The sequence below is a fragment of the Hibiscus syriacus genome, unplaced genomic scaffold, assembly GCF_006381635.1.
Source record: "Hibiscus syriacus cultivar Baekdansim isolate YM2019G1 unplaced genomic scaffold, ASM638163v2 tig00117048_pilon, whole genome shotgun sequence".
Lineage (NCBI taxonomy): Eukaryota > Viridiplantae > Streptophyta > Magnoliopsida > Malvales > Malvaceae > Hibiscus > Hibiscus syriacus.
The window spans coordinates 1201242-1220805 of NW_024063538.1; the positions used below are offsets into that span (position 1 = coordinate 1201242).

At 35.6% G+C, this 19564-nt stretch overlaps 2 protein-coding genes and 2 pseudogenes across 5 annotated transcripts; 3 read left to right on the plus strand and 1 right to left on the minus strand.

The window, feature by feature from the left end:
- Positions 1-3328: 3328 nt before the first annotated feature.
- On the plus strand, positions 3329-6505 carry LOC120197495 (RNA-binding protein FUS-like). 2 transcript variants are annotated; one of them, XM_039199004.1, is made up of 2 exons: positions 3329-3491; positions 3904-6505. In XM_039199004.1, exon 2 carries the CDS (start codon positions 3912-3914, stop codon positions 5841-5843), a length of 1932 nt encoding a protein of 643 aa, XP_039054935.1. In that variant the 5' UTR covers positions 3329-3491; positions 3904-3911; the 3' UTR covers positions 5844-6505. The 2 variants fall into 2 exon arrangements, with proteins under 2 accessions (XP_039054935.1, XP_039054934.1); XM_039199003.1 differs by having other exon boundaries at positions 3329-3487; positions 3900-6505.
- A 3062-nt stretch (positions 6506-9567) lies between these two features.
- On the plus strand, positions 9568-10963 carry LOC120197438 (annotated as a pseudogene).
- Positions 10964-11176: 213 nt separating this feature from the next.
- LOC120197722 (serine/threonine protein phosphatase 2A 57 kDa regulatory subunit B' theta isoform-like) lies at positions 11177-15350 on the minus strand. Of its 3 annotated transcripts, none has more exons than XM_039199140.1 (3): positions 13337-14991; positions 12023-12027; positions 11177-11732 (listed from the first exon to the last, which is right to left on the minus strand). In XM_039199140.1, exons 1-3 carry the CDS (start codon positions 14534-14536, stop codon positions 11378-11380), a joined length of 1560 nt encoding a protein of 519 aa, XP_039055071.1. In that variant the 5' UTR covers positions 14537-14991; the 3' UTR covers positions 11177-11377. The 3 variants fall into 3 exon arrangements, with proteins under 3 accessions (XP_039055071.1, XP_039055069.1, XP_039055070.1); XM_039199138.1 differs by lacking the exon at positions 12023-12027 and adding an exon at positions 15188-15350 and having other exon boundaries at positions 11539-11736; positions 13337-14588; XM_039199139.1 differs by lacking the exon at positions 12023-12027 and having other exon boundaries at positions 11539-11736; positions 13337-14992.
- A 517-nt stretch (positions 15351-15867) lies between these two features.
- Positions 15868-19020, plus strand: LOC120197694 (annotated as a pseudogene).
- Positions 19021-19564: the final 544 nt, after the last annotated feature.

The window sequence follows — 19564 nt, forward strand, 5'->3', positions numbered from 1 at the left end:
AGTGACTTAAGTTTTAAAAACAATGCAATCGAACAATATTTTATTTAATCCTAATTATACTAAAAATAAATTAAGGCTTTTTTTCTAACCTACATGTCAAATTATGAAAATTAAGGAACCTAGAGGCTTAAATCTAAAAGCATAGGCTCTAATATTAATCCTATTTAATTTTAATTAATTATTAAATTGAATAACCGAGATACTCCCTCGAGCGTTTACGCGAGGGCCAACTCAAATTATCCTCTAAATTAAAAGACTAATTTGAAATATAAACTAAAATAGAGGCTAATTTCAACTTAAACTAATTTTAATAATATTACAATTCGAATAATTAAATTGAAATCCCAAGCAAAAGCGATACCAAATTAAAAATTCTCCTAATTTAAGTATAAAAATTTATACGTTAGGACTAAAATGCAAGAAATCTAAGTCTATAGGTTTAAATCTATAATCTTAGGCTCTAATTATGGACTAAATTGAAAAGAATCTAAATCTAAAGGATTTCATCTAAAATCAAGTATCACATCACTAAATTAAGCAAACTTGAATCATAATTTAAAATAAATAAAAGAACAAATTTATAAACCGATAAAATGATAAAAAATTAATAAATGCCAATAAATAAAAAAATTAATTAACATGATAAGAAAATAAATTAACCAAATATAAGATAAACAATAAATGGAAAAAAAAATCAAATAAACATGAATCCACCAAATCCAAAAAGCTTAAATGGAAACTAAAATAAAGACATGAAATACTATGGCATTAACGGTCAAGTTTAAAAAGTGTGCAAAAATATATAGACAAAATCAATTAACTTTAGCAATTTGTTAAGTAATTTTCGGATAGGAATCATTAACAGACTAAAAAATAAACTAGATACAATGCAAACATATGGAAACAAACATAATAAAGAAATATTATAATCAATATCATTCCATGTATAATCACTATTATATTTAAAGTCTGGATCCTATAGTATAATATAATTGTTTAGTACATAATATTTACGTTTATACCTATTCCTATATACGTGACTATAATATAATTAATATATGAGTATTAAAAAAACTAAATTAAAACGACGCTAAACTTATAGGGACTAAAATAGTGAATTAACCAAAATATCAAAACACAAACGGAAAATGGAAAATCACAAAAACGATCCCTAACAGTGACCAAAACACAAAAACACGGTAAAGTTAGAAGTATTTATGATGTAATTAGACAATTAATATAGTCTATATATACACCATTTTTAGGCTTTTTTTGTTTGTTTCATTTCTCACAAAAACCCAAAAAAATGGGGAGAATTCTCTCAACTCTCCCCCAGCCGGCTCAATGCCGACAAATCTTCTCGGCCCGGTCATCGTCCGGCCGCCGCTCCGGCCATCGTGCATGGTGGCCGAAAATCTCCAAACAACTCCAAATTTTCCCAAATGCTCGGATCTAGTCCCCTAAGCCTAGATCTAGGGCTAAAAAACTCTAAAAAAAACCTAAACGACAAAAAAACTCCCTGACCGTTCGATTTCCACTTGCCCCGGCCACCGCGAAGACCTCAGACCAAGGTAAAATATTTTACTCTCGATTGTTTTTTATATTACACATGCAAAATAATTATTTTATGCCATTTGAATACTAAAAAAATAAATAATAATACCTAAAAAAACTCTTTTATTGTTTTGTTGTAGATCTGGAAATCTGAAAAATCCCCCTCCTAATTTATTTTAGTATTTTCTCGTAATAGCATAGATTAAAAAAAATCAATATTTGAATACGAAAATTAAAAAAAGTTTACCCTTTAATCTGCTGGTTTATTTCTCTAAAATATATGAGAGAAAAATCCTCCCTTTTTGATTACATGCGTTTGGCTTTTATAGCCAATTTTATAATGATTTTTCAGTTGATTATGCCTTGATTCTCGCAGGGAACAAGGGATGATGGAGTTGGTGTTGAAAAAAACGGGATGGTGGGTGTTGGTGTTGAAAAAATGGGGTGGTAGGTGTTGGTGTTGAAAAATGGTGTTTACACTCGTCTATCGACTCGTTCATTTATGTTCATGAACAAGCTTGCTTACCTGATTCTCCTTTTCCTTTTATTTTTTTACATTTTAAATATTGGTGAAGATAGAGATTAATTTGAACACATGATAAAAGTTAAAATTAAATTGTGGATTTTAAAGAATTTAAGCATCAGTGGTGTAGTTTTAACATTTTTCTTTAGCATGTAGATGAAAGGGTAAAACTAAAAATTGAATATATAAACGAACTCTAAATGAACGCTAAGCGAACACGTTCATGGACAATAAATAAACGAACACGAACATTTTCAAAAATAAATAAACGAACACGAACATTTTCAAAAATAAATAAACGAACACGAACACAATATTAAAAATTTAAATGAATATGAACACCTTAAATAATAAACAAACGAACATAAACATAATTTTATCCGTTCAAACTCAGTTCGTTTGCACCCCCAAAAAAATATGATTTTAATTTATATTTCTCTCATGTTTTATTTCATCTTTTCTTTTTTTTTATTAATTTATGATGATTACACAATAATATATATTCTAAAACTTTTCAATTATTTAATAATGAAAATTCAAATATTTTTATAATCTCTAATACTCAAACTTATATCTTCTAAAAATAATAACCATATATTTAATTATTGAAGGAACTTGATTCTCTTATTTCTTTTTAAATTAAAATGATCTGATTTTACATACAAGAATAAAAAATGACCACAGTTATTAACACGCTTAAAATGTAGATTTCCCCCTCATTTTTTGCTCTCTTCTTTCTTCTAATTTTCCACTTAATCAAACATATCTTACAAGTTTATCGTTTTGTTCATGATGTATATTTAGAGACGAGAATTTGATTCAATCCGACCCGATCAAGTTTATTGTTTTTAAAGATGGAGTCGTGTTGAATTAGGATTTATAATACAAATTTTAATTCAATTTGAGATAATATTATAATTATTTCTTATATATTTAGAGATAATTATAAGAATATTTATCTTTATATTATTATTTTAACTAATAAAAAATTATATATATATTTGTACTGAGTTGAGTGAGTTTAGTTTAGATTTTTACTGAAAAAGAAATCAAATTTTAGATCGAATAAAATCTTCCTAAACTCAAGTTGATTGCGAGTTGAAGAGTTTTTTTTTAGGTTAAGTTCTAGTAAATAAAAAATCCGGCTCAACACGTGATTATCTACGTGTATTCTATTTTTAGGGCTTTGGCCGACTGATAAAAATATGGAAAGGCCTAACAATTATCCACCAGGCCTGAACTTTCAGTAAGCCATTTTCGGACATACTGCTTGCTCAGGTCAATTCTCGGATTAGGCTCCCAGACATTGGCTTTTACGCTTTGCTGCATTCCCTGCATTTCCAGGCAAATCCTCAGACGACAGCAGTTGTCTCTATTCTGACCTCAGCTACTCTTCATCTAGATATCAAGGTTAGATTCTTGTTTTTACCTCCAAACCTTTATATATATATATAAAGGCAAATTTTATTAATTTTTAGATAAAAATGGAAACTTTCCCTATATGATTGAAGAAACTTAAGGTGTTAGTACTGTTATTGTGGTTATCTCTGCTGATTTTCTTTTGTTTCGGAGTTTGATTACTTGGATTTCCTTATAAATATGCTTAAAATCTATGGCTAGTGAAAATATGCTACTAAAATGATCCTTACTAGGAGTTTGGATTTTTATTTCTTTTGCTTTTATTACATTTGTTCTGGAGTTTGTGTATTCTTGACATGGCTGATATAGGTTTAAAGCTACGCTTTTCCTTGTTATGTCTTTCGTTTCATATTGTTTGATTTAGGAATAACTTCTTTTCCCCCTCACTTTTGATGTGTTAAAGGTTAATTGGGCAATGGCTGAAGAACAAATAGATTTTGGAGATGAGGAGTATGGAGGAGCACAAAAGATACAGTATCAAGGGAGTGGGACCATACCTGCTCTTGCAGATGTAGAGATGATTGGGGAGGATGATGAATACGATGATCTCTACAATGATGTTAATGTTGGGGAAGGTTTTCTTCAGTTTCAACGATCTGAGGCACCGACACAACCGGCTCTCATGGGCAGTACTGGACTTCAAGCTCATAAAAATGAAGTTCCTGAACCAAGAGGTGAAGCTGGGGGTTCACAAGGGCTAAACATCTCTGGAATTTCAGTTCAAGGAAAGTACGCCAATGTTAATGCCGGTTATCGAGAACCAGAGGGGCAACTAGCTGTTAACAGACCAGAGATAGAATCTAGAAGTTATCCATCTAGGTCTACCAATTCACAAGGGGGTGGTGTTATGGAGTTGAACTCTGATACCCAAGTAAAAAATACGGGTTTTCAAGGGTTAACTTTAGCATCCTCAAAGGTTGGACCTGGTCCTTCTGGTGTGCCTCAAAAGATTATTAACAACCCTGCTCAATCTCTAAATTCATGGACTGGTGGTCCTCAAGGAGCTTCTCTGATTCCACCTAATCAAATGGGTATGACTGCAAACCATCCTATGATGAACGAAAATCAGAATCGACCACCTTTGGAGAATGGTCCAACCACGTTGTTTGTTGGTGAGTTACATTGGTGGACAACTGATGCAGAGCTTGAGAGTGTATTATCTCAATATGGAAGGATGAAGGATATTAAGTTCTTTGATGAGAGAGCTAGTGGTAAATCCAAAGGGTATTGTCAAGTTGAGTTCTATGATTCAGCGTCTGCAGCTGCATGCAAAGAGGGAATGAATGGTTATATGTTCAATGGGCGAGCTTGTGTTGTGGCTTTTGCTTCACCACAAACATTGAAGCAGATGGGAGCTAATTATACGAACAAAGACCAAGGCCAGCCACAAGTACAATCTCAAGGAAGGAGGCCAAATGAAGTTTTTGGGAAAGGTGGTAATATGAATTACCAAGGTGGGGATACAGGAAGGAACTATGGAAGGGGTGGCAGTGGACGAGGTGGTCAAGGTGTCAACCGAGGTGGGGGTGGAGGACCGATGAGAGGAAGAGGAGCTGTAGGTGTAAAAAACATGGTTGGGAGCTCAGCCGGAGTTGGAAATGGTGGTTATGGTGTTGGGGCCTATGGACCAGGTCTGGGAGGTCCTGCTGGTGGCATGATGCATCTACAAGGTATGATGGGTGCTGGATTTGATCCAACATATATGGGTCGAGGAGGCGGCTATGGAGGTTTTTCAGGACCTGGTTTTCCTGGCATGTTTCCTTCATTTCCAGCTGTTAATACAATGGGACTAACTGGTGTTGCTCCTCATGTCAATCCTGCTTTCTTTGGCCGTGGAATGGCACCTAATGGAATGGGAATGATGGGTGTATCTGGAATGGATGGGCCTCACACGGGAATGTGGACTGACTCAAACATGGGTGGGTGGGGAGGTGATGAGCATGAACGTAGGACTAGAGAATCTAGTTATGGTGGTGAAGATGGTGCTTCAGAGTATGGGTATGGGGATGCAAATCATGAAAAAGGAAGGTCAAGTGGTGCCACTCGGGAAAAAGAGCGGGTTTCTGAGCGTGAGTGGTCTGGCAACTCAGAGAGGAGGCATCATGATGAGAAGGAACGAGAATTGGATAGGTCTGAGAAGGAGCATAGGGAACACCATTACAGGGAAGAAAAAGACAGCTACAGAGAACACCGACGTCGTGGACGTGACCTGGATTATGATGATGACCGGGATAGGGGACAGTCTTCAAGATCTCGAAGCAGGTCCCATGCTACCCGAGAAGACGAGCACAAGTCTAGATCAAGGGACGTGGACCATGGGAAGAAGAGACACCTACCGTCAAAGTGACAAACTATGCTGTGAATGCTTCTTTACTCTTTCTTATGAGACCTTTAATTAAGTTTTCACCCTCAGTTTCCCTTGCCTTGGTTGCTATATCATTTCAACTTTCTCTGTGATGATTGTTGATCCATATGCAGAACGTGGCTTCTTAAAGGAAGAAGTAAGTGCTACTTGCATGGTGGTGGGGAAGAATAGTCTTCCCTTTTTGTCTCTTACTGCATTCTAGGGAACAACTATTAGATGAAGAAACTTAGTATTCGTATGTTGGAGCTTGGAAAACATAGTATTTTAATCTATGTGGATATTCTTTTGTGGGGTTGCAATCCTAACATCCTACAGCTGAATATCTACAATGTTTATAATTATCTGCAAAACACTATATTCAAGGGAATGCTCACTTGGCTTGTGGTCGTGATACTTAGAAAATATTGTTGTTCATATGATCGTTGGGATTTGTTCTTTAGAAGCATTCTTGTGATATGTTTGCATTCTTGGTTGATAAGAAATATTTCTAGCTTGTGATTTTTTTGAACATCCTTTTATGGGGGTTAGAAGTTAGGAGGGTTCGTAGGTCAGGAAGTTTGCTTGGCATAAGCCTTAGACCTTGCTAGATGATGTATATTGTATCTGATTGCATGAGAATGAATTTCATCTCCTTTTTACTTTTATCCTGCTTCTTCACTCTTTTATCATGATGTTTTCTGGTTACTTCATCTTTCTGTTCTTTAGTTGTTCATTTTCTATAATCATATCATTTGCTTTTCAATTGAGATTTGCCGGATATCATAATACATGCTATATGTTTTCAATATTGCCGTTTTATTTTTCCTTTGCCTCTTTCAAATTTTTGAAGCTCGAGTTTTGGTGAGTTGTGCTATATGTTAGATAGTTTTACTTCTTTCCCATTCGAATGAAGCTTGTCTGTCAGTATTCAGCTGAAAATGCATCTTTTAGTTCCAAAGTTTAGGGTTAATTGTGTTTGAAGTTTTTAACTGTATGATAAAGTTATCCTCCGAGACACAGCTGGTTTAAAAAACAATGCTTTACCTAGAATGCTATAGCTTACCGTTTTAGTGCCCAATTTCTAAAGAGGTTCTGCATGCTCATAGTTATTGTGAGCCATATCTATGTGACTCATCATCTATTTCAACTGGTTTCTCATAGATACGAGGATCACGGCTATAGGACTACTAGACATCAGGTTTTATTTACAATTAAAATATAATGTGATTCTTGTATGGTTAGTGAGTAATGCACGTAGGTTGCGGTGGTGTTTGGCTTTCTCTTTTTTCTTTTCTTCTTTTCCTCTTTAATGTCTATTGACATAGGGATTTATTTTTATCATCACATCCAGGGAGTCAAATGAGGCAACTCTTTGTTGAGGAAGATGTGTTAAAATGGCTGGCTTCATTGGCCTCTGATATTTTCTTTGGCCCTTTAAAGTTTATATATATGTTTTTTTTGAGCCTGCTAAGAAATTGTAACTTCCGGAAAGAAAGCAAATCCAACTGAATCCGCAAATTGGAATGTTGGTCCAAGTCGTGTAAAACATTTTTGTCTTGTAAAATTCAATCTGTTGATTAGGTCCATATCTTGAAATGGTCTCTTTCCTTGTTTGTACGATCCTGTATTCAGATGTCATACGAGTCTTGTAGGAGTTTTGTACAGAAATCAAGGCCAACACTTGTAACCTGTATGTTTAGCTTAGAATAGGCATAGATGAGCTAGATGCAGATTGTAACATAGGGTGGCTGACTGTAACTGTTGATGTAACACACATATTCCCTGGTTTCTGTGTAAGCACTTGTAATTTACATGTTAGCATAGAATAGGATATAGATCAGCTAAATGGAATTGTAATGAAGGATCGTTGATTCAACTGTAACTGTTTATGTAACACACATTCTTCCCATGCTCGTATTAGAGTAGGTGTAGATGAGCTAGATGCAATTTGTAACATGGGGTTGCTGTTCCAACTATAACCGTCGACGCAACATACACTCCTGCTCTTGTTTAAGCACTTGTTCATGCTTGTATACACTTGTAATTGATATGTTAAGCTTACTACAGGCTTAGTTGAGCTAGATGCAAATTGTTCATAGGGTCGCCGATCCAACTGTAACCGTTGATGTAACATACATATTTCCCGGTTTCTGTTTAAGCTGTTTATATCACCAAATTGTAAAGGGTTTCTGGATTTACTGTATTGTTTGCTCCTCGGAATGTATCGGTCACTGCTGCATTTTATGTAATGATTTAGGCAGAGAAATTCGGGTCGATTCGGGTTTTATATCGCGGTCTACCATGTTTTTAGTCATTTATGTTGGAATTAAGATTGAGAATGCTATTTTGTGTACTATTCTAATGTTTATCTCTTGTATATATTGCATGGTTGAAATATAACGCATGGCCAAGTTTGATGTGTTTTGGAATTTGAATATAGAGAAAATTATAAATGTATTTGATTTCTGTTATTCGGATAGAGTGTTGGATACGAATATTCATCTGGTACAAGTATACAATGTTTTTTTAAAGATATATTCATGAATGTGCCGATTTGATAAGCCTTTTTATATTTTCATGTAATCCGAATAATACCTACTCTTATCATGTGCTATGTGGTTTGGACAGACAAATCTAACTTGTTAAGGAAGAAATATTATAGTAATGTACAATTATTTTCCCCTGTTTTCCAAGAAAATGAAGAATCATAGAAAATTTCAAGGCTTTTCTGGATAAAACAAACCCTTGAAGAACCAGAAGTTTACTATTGATACACGAAAACACAAAATTCAACTCAATATAATCAGTGCTTGGTGAGAAAATTAAGCAATACCCACAAGCTTTTTCACTGTTCATGGAAGATTACATGTTGAATGTGGGGCTAAGTTTATGTAACATTGTTACACAATTGATTTTGTGTCTAGTTGACAAATAAAAAAATGTTTTAATTATGTTATCGAATTTTGTTTGATTCAATTAAAAAAAATTATGGTGCGATTAGGGATGAATATTTGATATGAATTTAACAGGTTTTGATCTAAATTAAAAAAAAGATTTTGTTGGATTAAGTCAGAATTTTTGAAATATAAAGCATGGTCAAATCGAGTTCAAATTTAGGATAAAAATACCTTATCCGATAATATTAGTATAATTGACATTTATATATTTAGAGATAACTATTATAATATTTTTATCTCAATATTTTTGAAACTCGTATTTCATCTAATAAAAATGAGAATTACGCGCGCGCGCGCTCGCGAAATAATATATTTGTATCATATCAGATTGGGTGAAACTTCCTTAATCTCGAATCGAGTGATGGGTGGAGGAGTACTATACTCGGCTCAGATTTAGATGGATCAAACCGGATTCGATCAGGCCATGCTCATCCCTAATTATGACACTCCGCATCTACCATTCACCGTGTAATGCGATACAAATTTATCTTTTTAGGATTGTGAGAGAGAAAAAGAAATTTTGTGTAGATGCAAGTAACTTATTTATCGACATATTTGATCTTATTTGTTTACTCATAATTATAGAAGATTTTATCCATACAAGTAACTTTGTCGGTTTATCCTTGTACAGGTGCAAGTGACACGAAATAATATATTCTGACGTTGAATTTTTAAATATAAAAAAGAATTATAATAGTGAAATAATAATATTTATATAAATAAAAATACATGTTACAAATGAGCATTCCTATAAATATACGCACGAAACGGGGCATTCATTAACAAGTATATGTGCTTTGTTCACGAAGCTTGGCTTAGTGCAACAATGAAGCTCGACGTTGAATTACTGTCCAAAGAGATCATCAAGCCATCTTTCCCAACCTCCGATCAGTTTCGCTGTTATCAACTCTCGTTTCTCGATCAATTATCGCCTCCGGTTTATAACCCCTCGTTTTATTTTACCGTTCAATCGTATCCGAAGGTGATATTTAATCCTGCAACAAAATCAAAGTTATCGACCGTCTCAAAAAATCCTTGTCCGATGTCTTGACCTATTTCTATCCGCTTGCCGGTCGTAATAACGATAACATGTTTGTAAACTGCAATGATGAAGGCATACCGTTTGTGAAAGCTCGAGTTCGATGCGGAATTTCGGATGTTTTGAACAATCCCGTGCCGGGTGAACTCAACAAATTGCTTCCTTTTGCGCTCGATGATGATGACGAAGTTCCCTTTGGTGTTCAATTCAGTGTTTTCGATTGCGGAGGCTTTGGAATCGGTGTTTGTGTTTCTCATAAAATCGCGGATGCCTTATCTTTATTCACATTTTTGAAAACTTGGGCTGCAGTTTGTCGCGGAGGTCCTCGGAGTTCGATAGTGTTACCTGAGTTGGTATCGGCTGAACTCTTCCCACCGAAGACAATGTTAGGATTCGAACCGAGAAACGGTGTATCGACCAAAAGAATAGTGACAAAAGATTCATTTTCAGTGCATCAAAAATAGAAGAAATCAAAGAGAACATAGGAAACAAAGTATACCCTTCACGTATCGAGGCCTTATCGGCCTTCATATGGAGTCGTTTCATCGCCTCAATGAAAGCAAACTCCAACATGACGACGAAGATAGTCACTTCTATGCCATTGTCCATGCAGTAAACTTACGTAAACGATTCAATCCGCCACTTCCCAACCATAGTTTCGGGAACTTGTACCGGATCGCGAATGACACTCCCAAAGAAAAACTCCGAACTAGATTGTCACAACCTCATTAACCAGATCAGAGAATCGATACAAAAAATCGATGCGGAATATATAAAACAACTCCGAGAAGGGTCGAGTCAACACTTGGAATTCATCAAAGAGAAGGCTGAAAGCTTCATTAAAGGGGAGATAATTTCGTTTAACATCACGAGTCTATGGAAAACCGGCCTGGGTCGGCTCGGCGAGCTTGAATTTTAAGAATCTTTTTGTTTTCATGGATACCGCTACTGGAGATGGAATGAGGCATGGATTAGCTTAAAAGAGGAAGACATGGATACATTAGAACAAGATGAAACATTGCTTAGATTTGTTGTTTCGTAGAATTTAATGTATGGTTTCATGTCTGAAAGTGAATATGTTTGTTGCCCCTTAAGAATTATTTGTTTTTCAAGTTGTAAGTCAACCCGACCCGTCCGACAGGCATCCGACAGGTAGTTCAGGCTGGCCCGACTCAATCGGAAATACTATTCTAATAATATGTTTGTTTAAAATCATATTTTAGAATAATAAAATGAGTTATTTGAACGGCTCAAGCTTCTATTTGCATTGCGATACGACTAGTTCTAAGATCATAAAAGAACCGAAACGGTTCGACCGAATAAACCGAGAACTAAATATATGAAATAAGCTGAAATTCAAGAAATAAATAGTTTAATTTAAAAAAATATTTATTAGGCTTCACTAAATAAGCTGGAACCCTACAATACAAAATAATTCAGATTGTCATATGCAAAGAAATTGACAATATTTCAGTTCCACCCCAATAGAAACTCTGATTAATCTTTAAAAAAAGTACACCAACAAAATCTATAATCTATATCTAACCTGATGAGCCGTTGCCGATCGATTTGCGGGTTTCGACCGTGTCTTCACAACCAGAATATTTCTTTTCCACAAGTTCTTCCAAGCGTTTCCATGTGTTTTTCCGTTTTGCTTTGGTCTCGTCTTCCTTCGATTCGTCTACTTGGAACTTGAGCAAGCATTCGTTGAACAGCTCTGGGTCAAGATCGTTGAAGATTTTGCGGACGTTTAGAGTCAAGCTATGTACGGCTTGATTCCAGTGATTTCTTGCATTTTTCTCCAATGCCGGGATTATAATCGGTAGTATAACTTTTCGGTTTTGAATGATTAAGTTCTCGATGTGATCATTGTTCCACAAAAATAAGCTCGCTCGGCTACCTGAGAAGCGGAAAATATATGAAAATCAATAGTTTCAAAAGACAAGGACAAAATTATAAGTTCCATGAAAGACACAAGGGTAGAAACCTAAGTCATTCGGATGAGGATATGAGTCTCATACTAGAATCCTAAGAAGATTATATCCTTACATCCTTTTCCCCATGTATATGCATGAAAATGAAGAGTCGAAGCAATATGCGTAGAACAGGAGAACCTATCATAATACCGACACTAATTCCTTTTAACGTGAAAAACGTGTATCGACATAAAGTTAATAATATGTTACGCCAACTCTTCATTTTTCCTATTGTACCCGTGTCCATTCTCGGACCTTTGTATGACATATGATCTTTCAAGCACCCTCTAAATACACCGAAACCTTGTAAAAGAATTGAAGATACCCATGCTGGACACAACCATGTCTAACACGTACAACCGAGTCCGAGTAACATAGGAGTTATTAGAAAGAAATTTATTCGGTGTTTGGAGATCAATTCTTAACCATAGCATAGTATACTTCACCTAACCGTACTCATTTGTAGAGGATTATGTTACTCACACTCGGGTATGTTCATCAGATATGGATGTGTAAAGTTTTTCAAAGTTTTCCGTGTATTTGGACTTTGGAGGATCCTTAAGGGATCATATCTCCTTACACTTGTCCAAATAAGTGTGGATGCCGATACTTCAAGTAAAATGAAGAATTAGAGAAACATAGGTAAAGGATTATTACACGAAAGATGCATAGTAAAATACCAATAGAATGTTGAATGTCAAAATCTCCATTGTCGTCTTCCTTTTTATTTATGGGATTAATTTAAATCCCTCCCCCCCCCCCCCAAGTGATGAAACCCATGTAGAACACATTCCCATACCCGGCATTTGCACCCAAGTCCGAGTAACATAATCCCCCCGCCCTTTTATCGCAGCAATCGAACATTAAAATATATTACAACATAAACTTCAATCAACACAAGAAAAAGGTATTTTAGTTATAGATATTTAACCTCCCTGAGCTATTCCAATTTGCAAATACGACCACGAGACACTAGACTATTCAAAAACAGAAACAGCTGAATCCCGAACCACACTATCATTCCGGTTCATGAACAGTACATTTATCGGTTAATTTCACTAGTGATAACATTTTATAGGGTCTTGACATTAGGTAATCCCGTTTTAGAAACCGCCAAACCATTTCCCGGCTCTGCAATCAGGTTCTAATCTAACTGATACCACCAGCCGGAATAGCACTAAACGTACACATTGGAATGAAAATTAAAAATAATGCTTAACTTCGTGAACTATAACTTTAATATAAACAGTCATCCTCAAGTAGTTCTAACATCAATAGACAAATTCAAACCACCACTTGAACTAATTGCAAAATCAATCGGTTGCCCTTTAAGATTTACTCCACCTGTCCTTGTATGATACATATTTGGACAAGGGTACGGGCATGGTTCTCCAAATATAAGGAAAACTAGAATCCCGAATCATGGCATATAGCATCCAAATCGAAGATATGAAATAAACGAATGTAGAAATAAACGGATAAAAAATTATGGCAAAGAAGAACATAAATTTCAAAATTTCTGACCTGAAAGTGCTGACTCTTTATACATCGAGCAATTTGGTGAAATAATGGCACCATGCAACGCTGAAATTCGGGTGGTTGAGTCGCTTCTAAAACTTCCTCCAATTCATTTAGGAACATGACTTCCTTCGAACTATTCGTGATAGGCCAGTACTTTAATAACCCCCTAATGACAGTATCGGCAAGTTTGCTGTCTTTCTCGACAAACTGTGTAATGCAGTAGGATAACTGCTGATGATACATTGCTAAGCATTTCGGCTTATGCAAGGGAATCAACACCCGAACAAGGAACACTTTATGTTCTTCTTTGAGTGGCAGCGCAAACCCGTTAATAATACTGCCCAAAATTTCCAGAAGTTCAGCAATCCCATTGTGTTTCTCAGTCTCGAAAATAAAACGGAAAAAATTGTTGTTTATAGCCTTCCTAATGAAGGGTCGATGAACCATGAATTTCCCGTAGATGCGATGAAGAATTGTTTTCAAATATTCCCTCTCTCTAGGATCTTCGGAATCAAATAAGTCAAGCAATTTCATCATGAAAGATTGATCAACATATCTTTTGGCCAACTTTGCATCGGTCTTGGGTGAGGCTATAAACCTCAAAAGAAACTCATATACAATTTGCAAGTGCGGCCAGGCGGGATCCATTGAAGGCTCCTCCTCTTCCAAATCCAGGCCTTCGACGGATTTATTCTCTCGTGGTTGCAGATTAAGGCTCCTAAACAAGTTTGTTGATACCATTTCAACAATTTCTTGCAGAACAGCATCTGAAAATTTCCCATTCGCAGAAGTCACATACTCCACGAGCTCTAACAACGTCTGCCGCTTGATCTCCTTTTCTTTGAGGTTGTTGGTGGGATCGGTGAAATCAAATATGACACAACACAAGTTAAGCTTCTTTATGAATAAGTTCTGCTTCTCAGAAGCTGGAACATCTTTGAAAGCAGGCCATGCTTCATAAGAAGAGACAACATGGTTCCCATTTGGCTTCGAATTCGCAGCTTTCCATCCAGCATCTTCCGTAGAATTAGGTATGGTGAAAGACGGAACACTCAAATTCCCGGACTTGCCAGTTCCTAAGTCACTGCTCCTCGAGCCACCACCCGAAACACTAGAATAAGTACTATGGTGTCCGCCGTGTTCACGATGATCACCTGCCTTCGATGATTTCCGAGGAAGCTTACTTAGAATCTGTTTGAGCATGATTCACTTCCCTGAATTCCACAATGCAGATAACAAAAATTACGCCGAACACCTAGAAATTCTTATCAGTAATCAGTAATCCATCTATAACCAAATCTAAAATTGATATCAGCCATAAATAAAACCCAAAAATCATAATTCATAAGGATAACCTAAAAAGATTGTACCCACAGTGGAACCTAAATCTCCTAACATAAACAGAAACCAAAATCAAACTGCAAAAATAAGAGAACTAATCGAAACTCGAAACCTTTCAAATCTCAAACAACCAAAACATAACCCTTCTTCAGCTTCAAGCCTCTTGTCTGAAAATCAACCCAACAATCTAGTCTAGAACAGTACCCAATTGCAAAAAAATCAAACTATTAGGCATGAAAAAGAAGAAGCAAAACCCAGAAATTTAAACTCACTCAAAAGAAAAGATCAGCACTAGTTTCTCTCTTCTTCCACAAGGAAAGTTAAAAATTTTAATTTTTTTTGGGAAAAAATAGTAAATTTCAGACAATTCGAGATTCCAATTCATCCCTAAGATGAATTCAAAACAATTAAGGCAGTCTTAATTAAAGAACACAAATGCAATAAAACCCAGACTTAAAATTCGAGAAATTAAAATAAATAAAAGAGAACAAAAGGGGCTGCTGAAACACTTACAGAGAAGAACAATTTCAAAAACTTTCCATATTGGTTTGCTCGTTGTTCTTTGTTGACTGTAACTTCCTTCTTAGTTCTTTCTTCCTAGTCAAAAGTTCAAATCCAAACACAGGAACCAGAGAAATCGACAACCGGTGTCTGGTAACGACGTCGTTAGGGAAATGAAACTTCCCGTCTTTTTGTGTTGGGTAAAATACAATTGACACTATTAAACTATACTCATTTTTTACTTTTAGAAATTATAAATAATAATTATTTTTTCAAAAATTATTATAATATAATTACTAAAATTTATCACATTATCATGAAATAATTATTAAACGTGTTAAATTACTATAATAATTTAATAATTATTTTTCAATTTTTAAAAAATAATAATTAGACAGTTTTTTAGATATATTTTTAAAATAAAAAATTATTGATTATTTTCACGCCACATCAAGAGATTAATCAAGTTGACTACATGAATGAATGATATTGTAATTTACAATTTTAAATTCTATTTTTATCTTTATAAAATATTAAATTATTCATAACATTATTAATTTCTAAATTGAAAATACCTATATTTAATAATAATATTTTCTACCACTATGACACATGTCGATTCACCCCTTTCCTCCTTGCCTTTATCCTAAAAAAACATGCTCTTTACTCTATATTTTATCTGTATTTTAATTTCCTCGCTCTCTTTTCATCGCTGATTGTTTGTATCGGTTCGAGTTTCCCAGTTTCTCAACCGCCATCAATCCGAAGAAAAACGATATATTTTTGCCAATTTCTCGAAATTTGGAAAAATCTGTCTGTTGAGTTTCGCTGGAGTGAAATTGGGGAATTTTTTTCCTGGTAATCTTTAATCTTAATGTGGATTTGATTATCTCCCACTCCAGGTTTTTCTACGTTGCTCCTTAAAAAAGAGTTTATTTGACATGTTTGATTCGTAGAAAACCCTGGTTTTGGCTAGGTTGAATGTTCTTGAGGGATTTAAAAAAATTAAATATATAAATAAAAATTTTGATTAGGAAATTCAATTCATTATTTTTCTGTGAATACTGAATAGATAGAGAAGTTAGATTATCCCACCTTTTCTTGTGTTTCTCCTTTTAGGGATTGATATTTAGGTAATCTTAGGAGAGAGAGAAACTCAGAAATTTTTGGTGCGTTACTTTAGTTTGTCATCCAAAATCGAGGTGTTTTTATTCATTTTATTTATTTTAGCTGTTCGCACAACCCTCCCAAAAAAAGAGACAGAAATAGTAAGAAGGTAGATTTTTAGGGTTTGTATTAAAAAATGATGTTTAGGGCTTTTGGTTAAAATTAAGATTCAGGAAGGAAAGATTGGATAATTGGTTCTATAAAGAAAAATGGCGGTAAACTTTTCCCATTGGCCGGTTGTTCCTGCTAATTTGACTGAAGATGGGTGTATGAAACCTTGTGGTTCAAATCATGAATTGGAAGGTTGCGTTGGTTATGGAAGGGATATGGTCATTGCTCGATGTGGTCCTCAGGAGTCCGTTTCTAATGATATTATAGACCGTTTGCCGTCGGATCCTTTTGCAATGGATTTCACTACAATTACTGATTGGCTTGGGGCCTTGAAATTTGATTATCGTCACTATGTTAGAGATGAGATGAGGACTGGTGATGGGAGTTATCAGTTGTTTTCCGGATTTAACATGATTTGGAACAAAGCCATGTGGTTCCAAGAATTCCCCGAAAGCATGGGGTTCGAATCTAGAGGTTATGTCTCTGGTCAGTTTGGTGGGTTCTAAGGTACAGGAAGGAGGGCATGTGTCTGGTTGTGCTGCTGCTGGATCGGATTGTAATGTAGTGGACATTTTGCATACTGGGGATGAGGACATGATTTCTGTTGACTGGGGGAAAGAAGAATTTCGGAATTGTCAGGCTTGTTCTCAAGGATCTGGAGAAGCTCCTCATGAAGCTCTGATTTTGGCCCTTGGTTACCTGGGTGTGCGGGATCTTTTAGTGGTTGAAAATGTTTGCACCTCCCTAAGAAATATAGTTCAGAATGATCCTCTTCTATGGAGGAGTATTCACATTGATCAGCCACTAAACGAGAAGCTTACTGATTATTCTCTTTTACAAATAACTAACAGGGCTCTGGGTAGCTTGGAATGCTTGAGCCTGGTAGATTGCAAAAGGATTAGTGATGAGGGCCTTATGTGCGTGATTGAAAATAATCCAAAGCTAATCAAGGTTAGCGTGTTGCCTTGAGATTTTGGTTCTTGTGTCGGTTTCTAATCTTTCTGAGTTAACCCTATCATATATAAGAGTTTATTATCTGGAACATGACTGAGGATGTTTTCAACATGACAAACTGTTATATTTTGGCTGAGTTATACTGTTATCTACTCTATGATTTTGTTTTATTGTACCGACATCAATTGTTTGCATGAGATTGCTTTTTTAAAACTTTTGTGAGCTCAGTTAAAGACTAAAACATAATAAGCCTCTAGACACATCCATAAGGAGTATACGCCTGTACTCATCATGTTTGAATGTACGAACCTAGAAATAGTTTCCCTTTTAATAGAGGTAGAAAGGAGGATTACTGGTGAGTTATTTTGCATGTTTTTTTTTCTCCTCAAGCAACATATATGTGTAGATCCAATTCATTTGCTGAACGGATCCATGTTACTGTCTTCTTTGTTAGCTTTGAATGTTTTAGCTTCTATTTTATATTGCATGGAAAGCCTGAGTTTTCAAAGCAAAAAAACATATTGTGATGTGAAACAGCAAATTTTTTAAGCAGTTTTCAATTGGGAAATTTAACTGCCTTACTTTTCTTTGAGACTCTGGCTTCTGATTTTATAGTTGGATTAATATGTTTAATGTTCTCTTTTTTACTGTAAGATACTAAATATCTTCTCCTTGTAGCTGAGTGTACCCGGATGTACAAGGCTAAGCATCGAGGGTATTTTGAATAGCCTAAAGGCTTTGAAGTCTATGGGCACACAAGGGGTGAAGCATTTGAGGGTTGGGGGGCTTTTTGGCGTGACGGTGAATCATTTTGAAGAGCTGAAGTTCTTGTTAGGCATAGACAACCAGATTCAGCAGATTGTGCACAAGCCACTTTTTTATAATTGGAGGACTCTGTATCTCTCTAGTGAAGATGATCGTGCCATTGATATCGAAATGTGCCCAAGATGCCAGAATGTGATGCTTCTTTACGATTGTCCTGCAGAGGGCTGCCGGCAGAAAGACCATACTCAGTTATGCAGGGCATGCAGTCTTTGCATATTACGGTGTCTTCAGTGTGGTGGGTGCATAGATGACAATGAGTATGAGGAAACGTTTAGTCTGGAGTACCTTTGCTTAGATTGTTCTAAGCGAGAACTCGCAAAGTGCCACGAGAGTTCGGATAGGACGATTTGCACATCCAGTTTACTTGAAGTCGGCAGCCTTCATCTTCATGACTAGACTGAAACATTTCACATTTTCTATTTTCTAATAACGGCTAAGGTGCCGTGTTTGAGATGATTTGAAGCAGCCAGAAAGAAACGAAAAGATTATGGTTCAAAGAGCTGAGGAGACAATAAAATCTTGTGCTGCATGTTTTGTCCAAGAGAAGAATCTTTGTTTTGGTGGTTTTTTATGGTTGGCATTGTCACTCAATTGACAGATATGTTTCTATGGACTATCAACGTCGAAGTGGCGATGAGGGCAGGTATGGTGTCAAGTATAAGGTGAGAGTTGTGAACTTGCGGTCGGGAAAATAGACCCCCCGAGGAATCACTAGTCTATTCGGTGTTATCAGTTGAGAAATATTTCTGGCCACCATTGCTGGATGAATATGGTTTACATTCAGTCATTGCTATGTAGCAAGTACTTATCTCTTCAGTTAATCCCTTGCATGTATAATCGGAAGTTATATAATATTTTCCAAGTGTTTGATGTAAAAAGATGCATATATACATACAAGCACGCGTGCATGATTTTTTAAAGTAGGGTGGTCCTTATCTATCTCCATGGTTGATAGAGTGTGAAGCATACCTACACTAGATTCTCTTTTAATTTGTTTGTGTGTCGACATCGTGTGAAGCATACCTAATGAAATTCCCTAGATTTTCTCGCGAAATTTGTTGACAAAAGGGGATGGAAATCTTAATGGAATGATCATATTTGTCTCTTTTTTCAAAATGTAGGTTACATGTTTCACAACAAATCAAAGTATAGTAAAAGGATTGGTACATTACTTTTACCATATATAGAATATACCATGTTTTCCACATGAGATAATGCTACTAAACCTTGATGTTGTAAAAATTGAACCAATGATCAGACTGGTTATGAGATCGAGACACAGTCTCGGACCAACCGATTCAAAATCACAAATAAAAACTTTCAGCAAATATA

Bases quoted from the DNA above. Each gene is read 5' to 3' on its own strand.
- LOC120197722 (XM_039199140.1), bottom strand. From the start codon at position 14,536: ATGCTCAAACAGATTCTAAGTAAGCTTCCTCGGAAATCATCGAAGGCA.
- LOC120197495 (XM_039199004.1), top strand. From the start codon at position 3,912: ATGGCTGAAGAACAAATAGATTTTGGAGATGAGGAGTATGGAGGAGCA.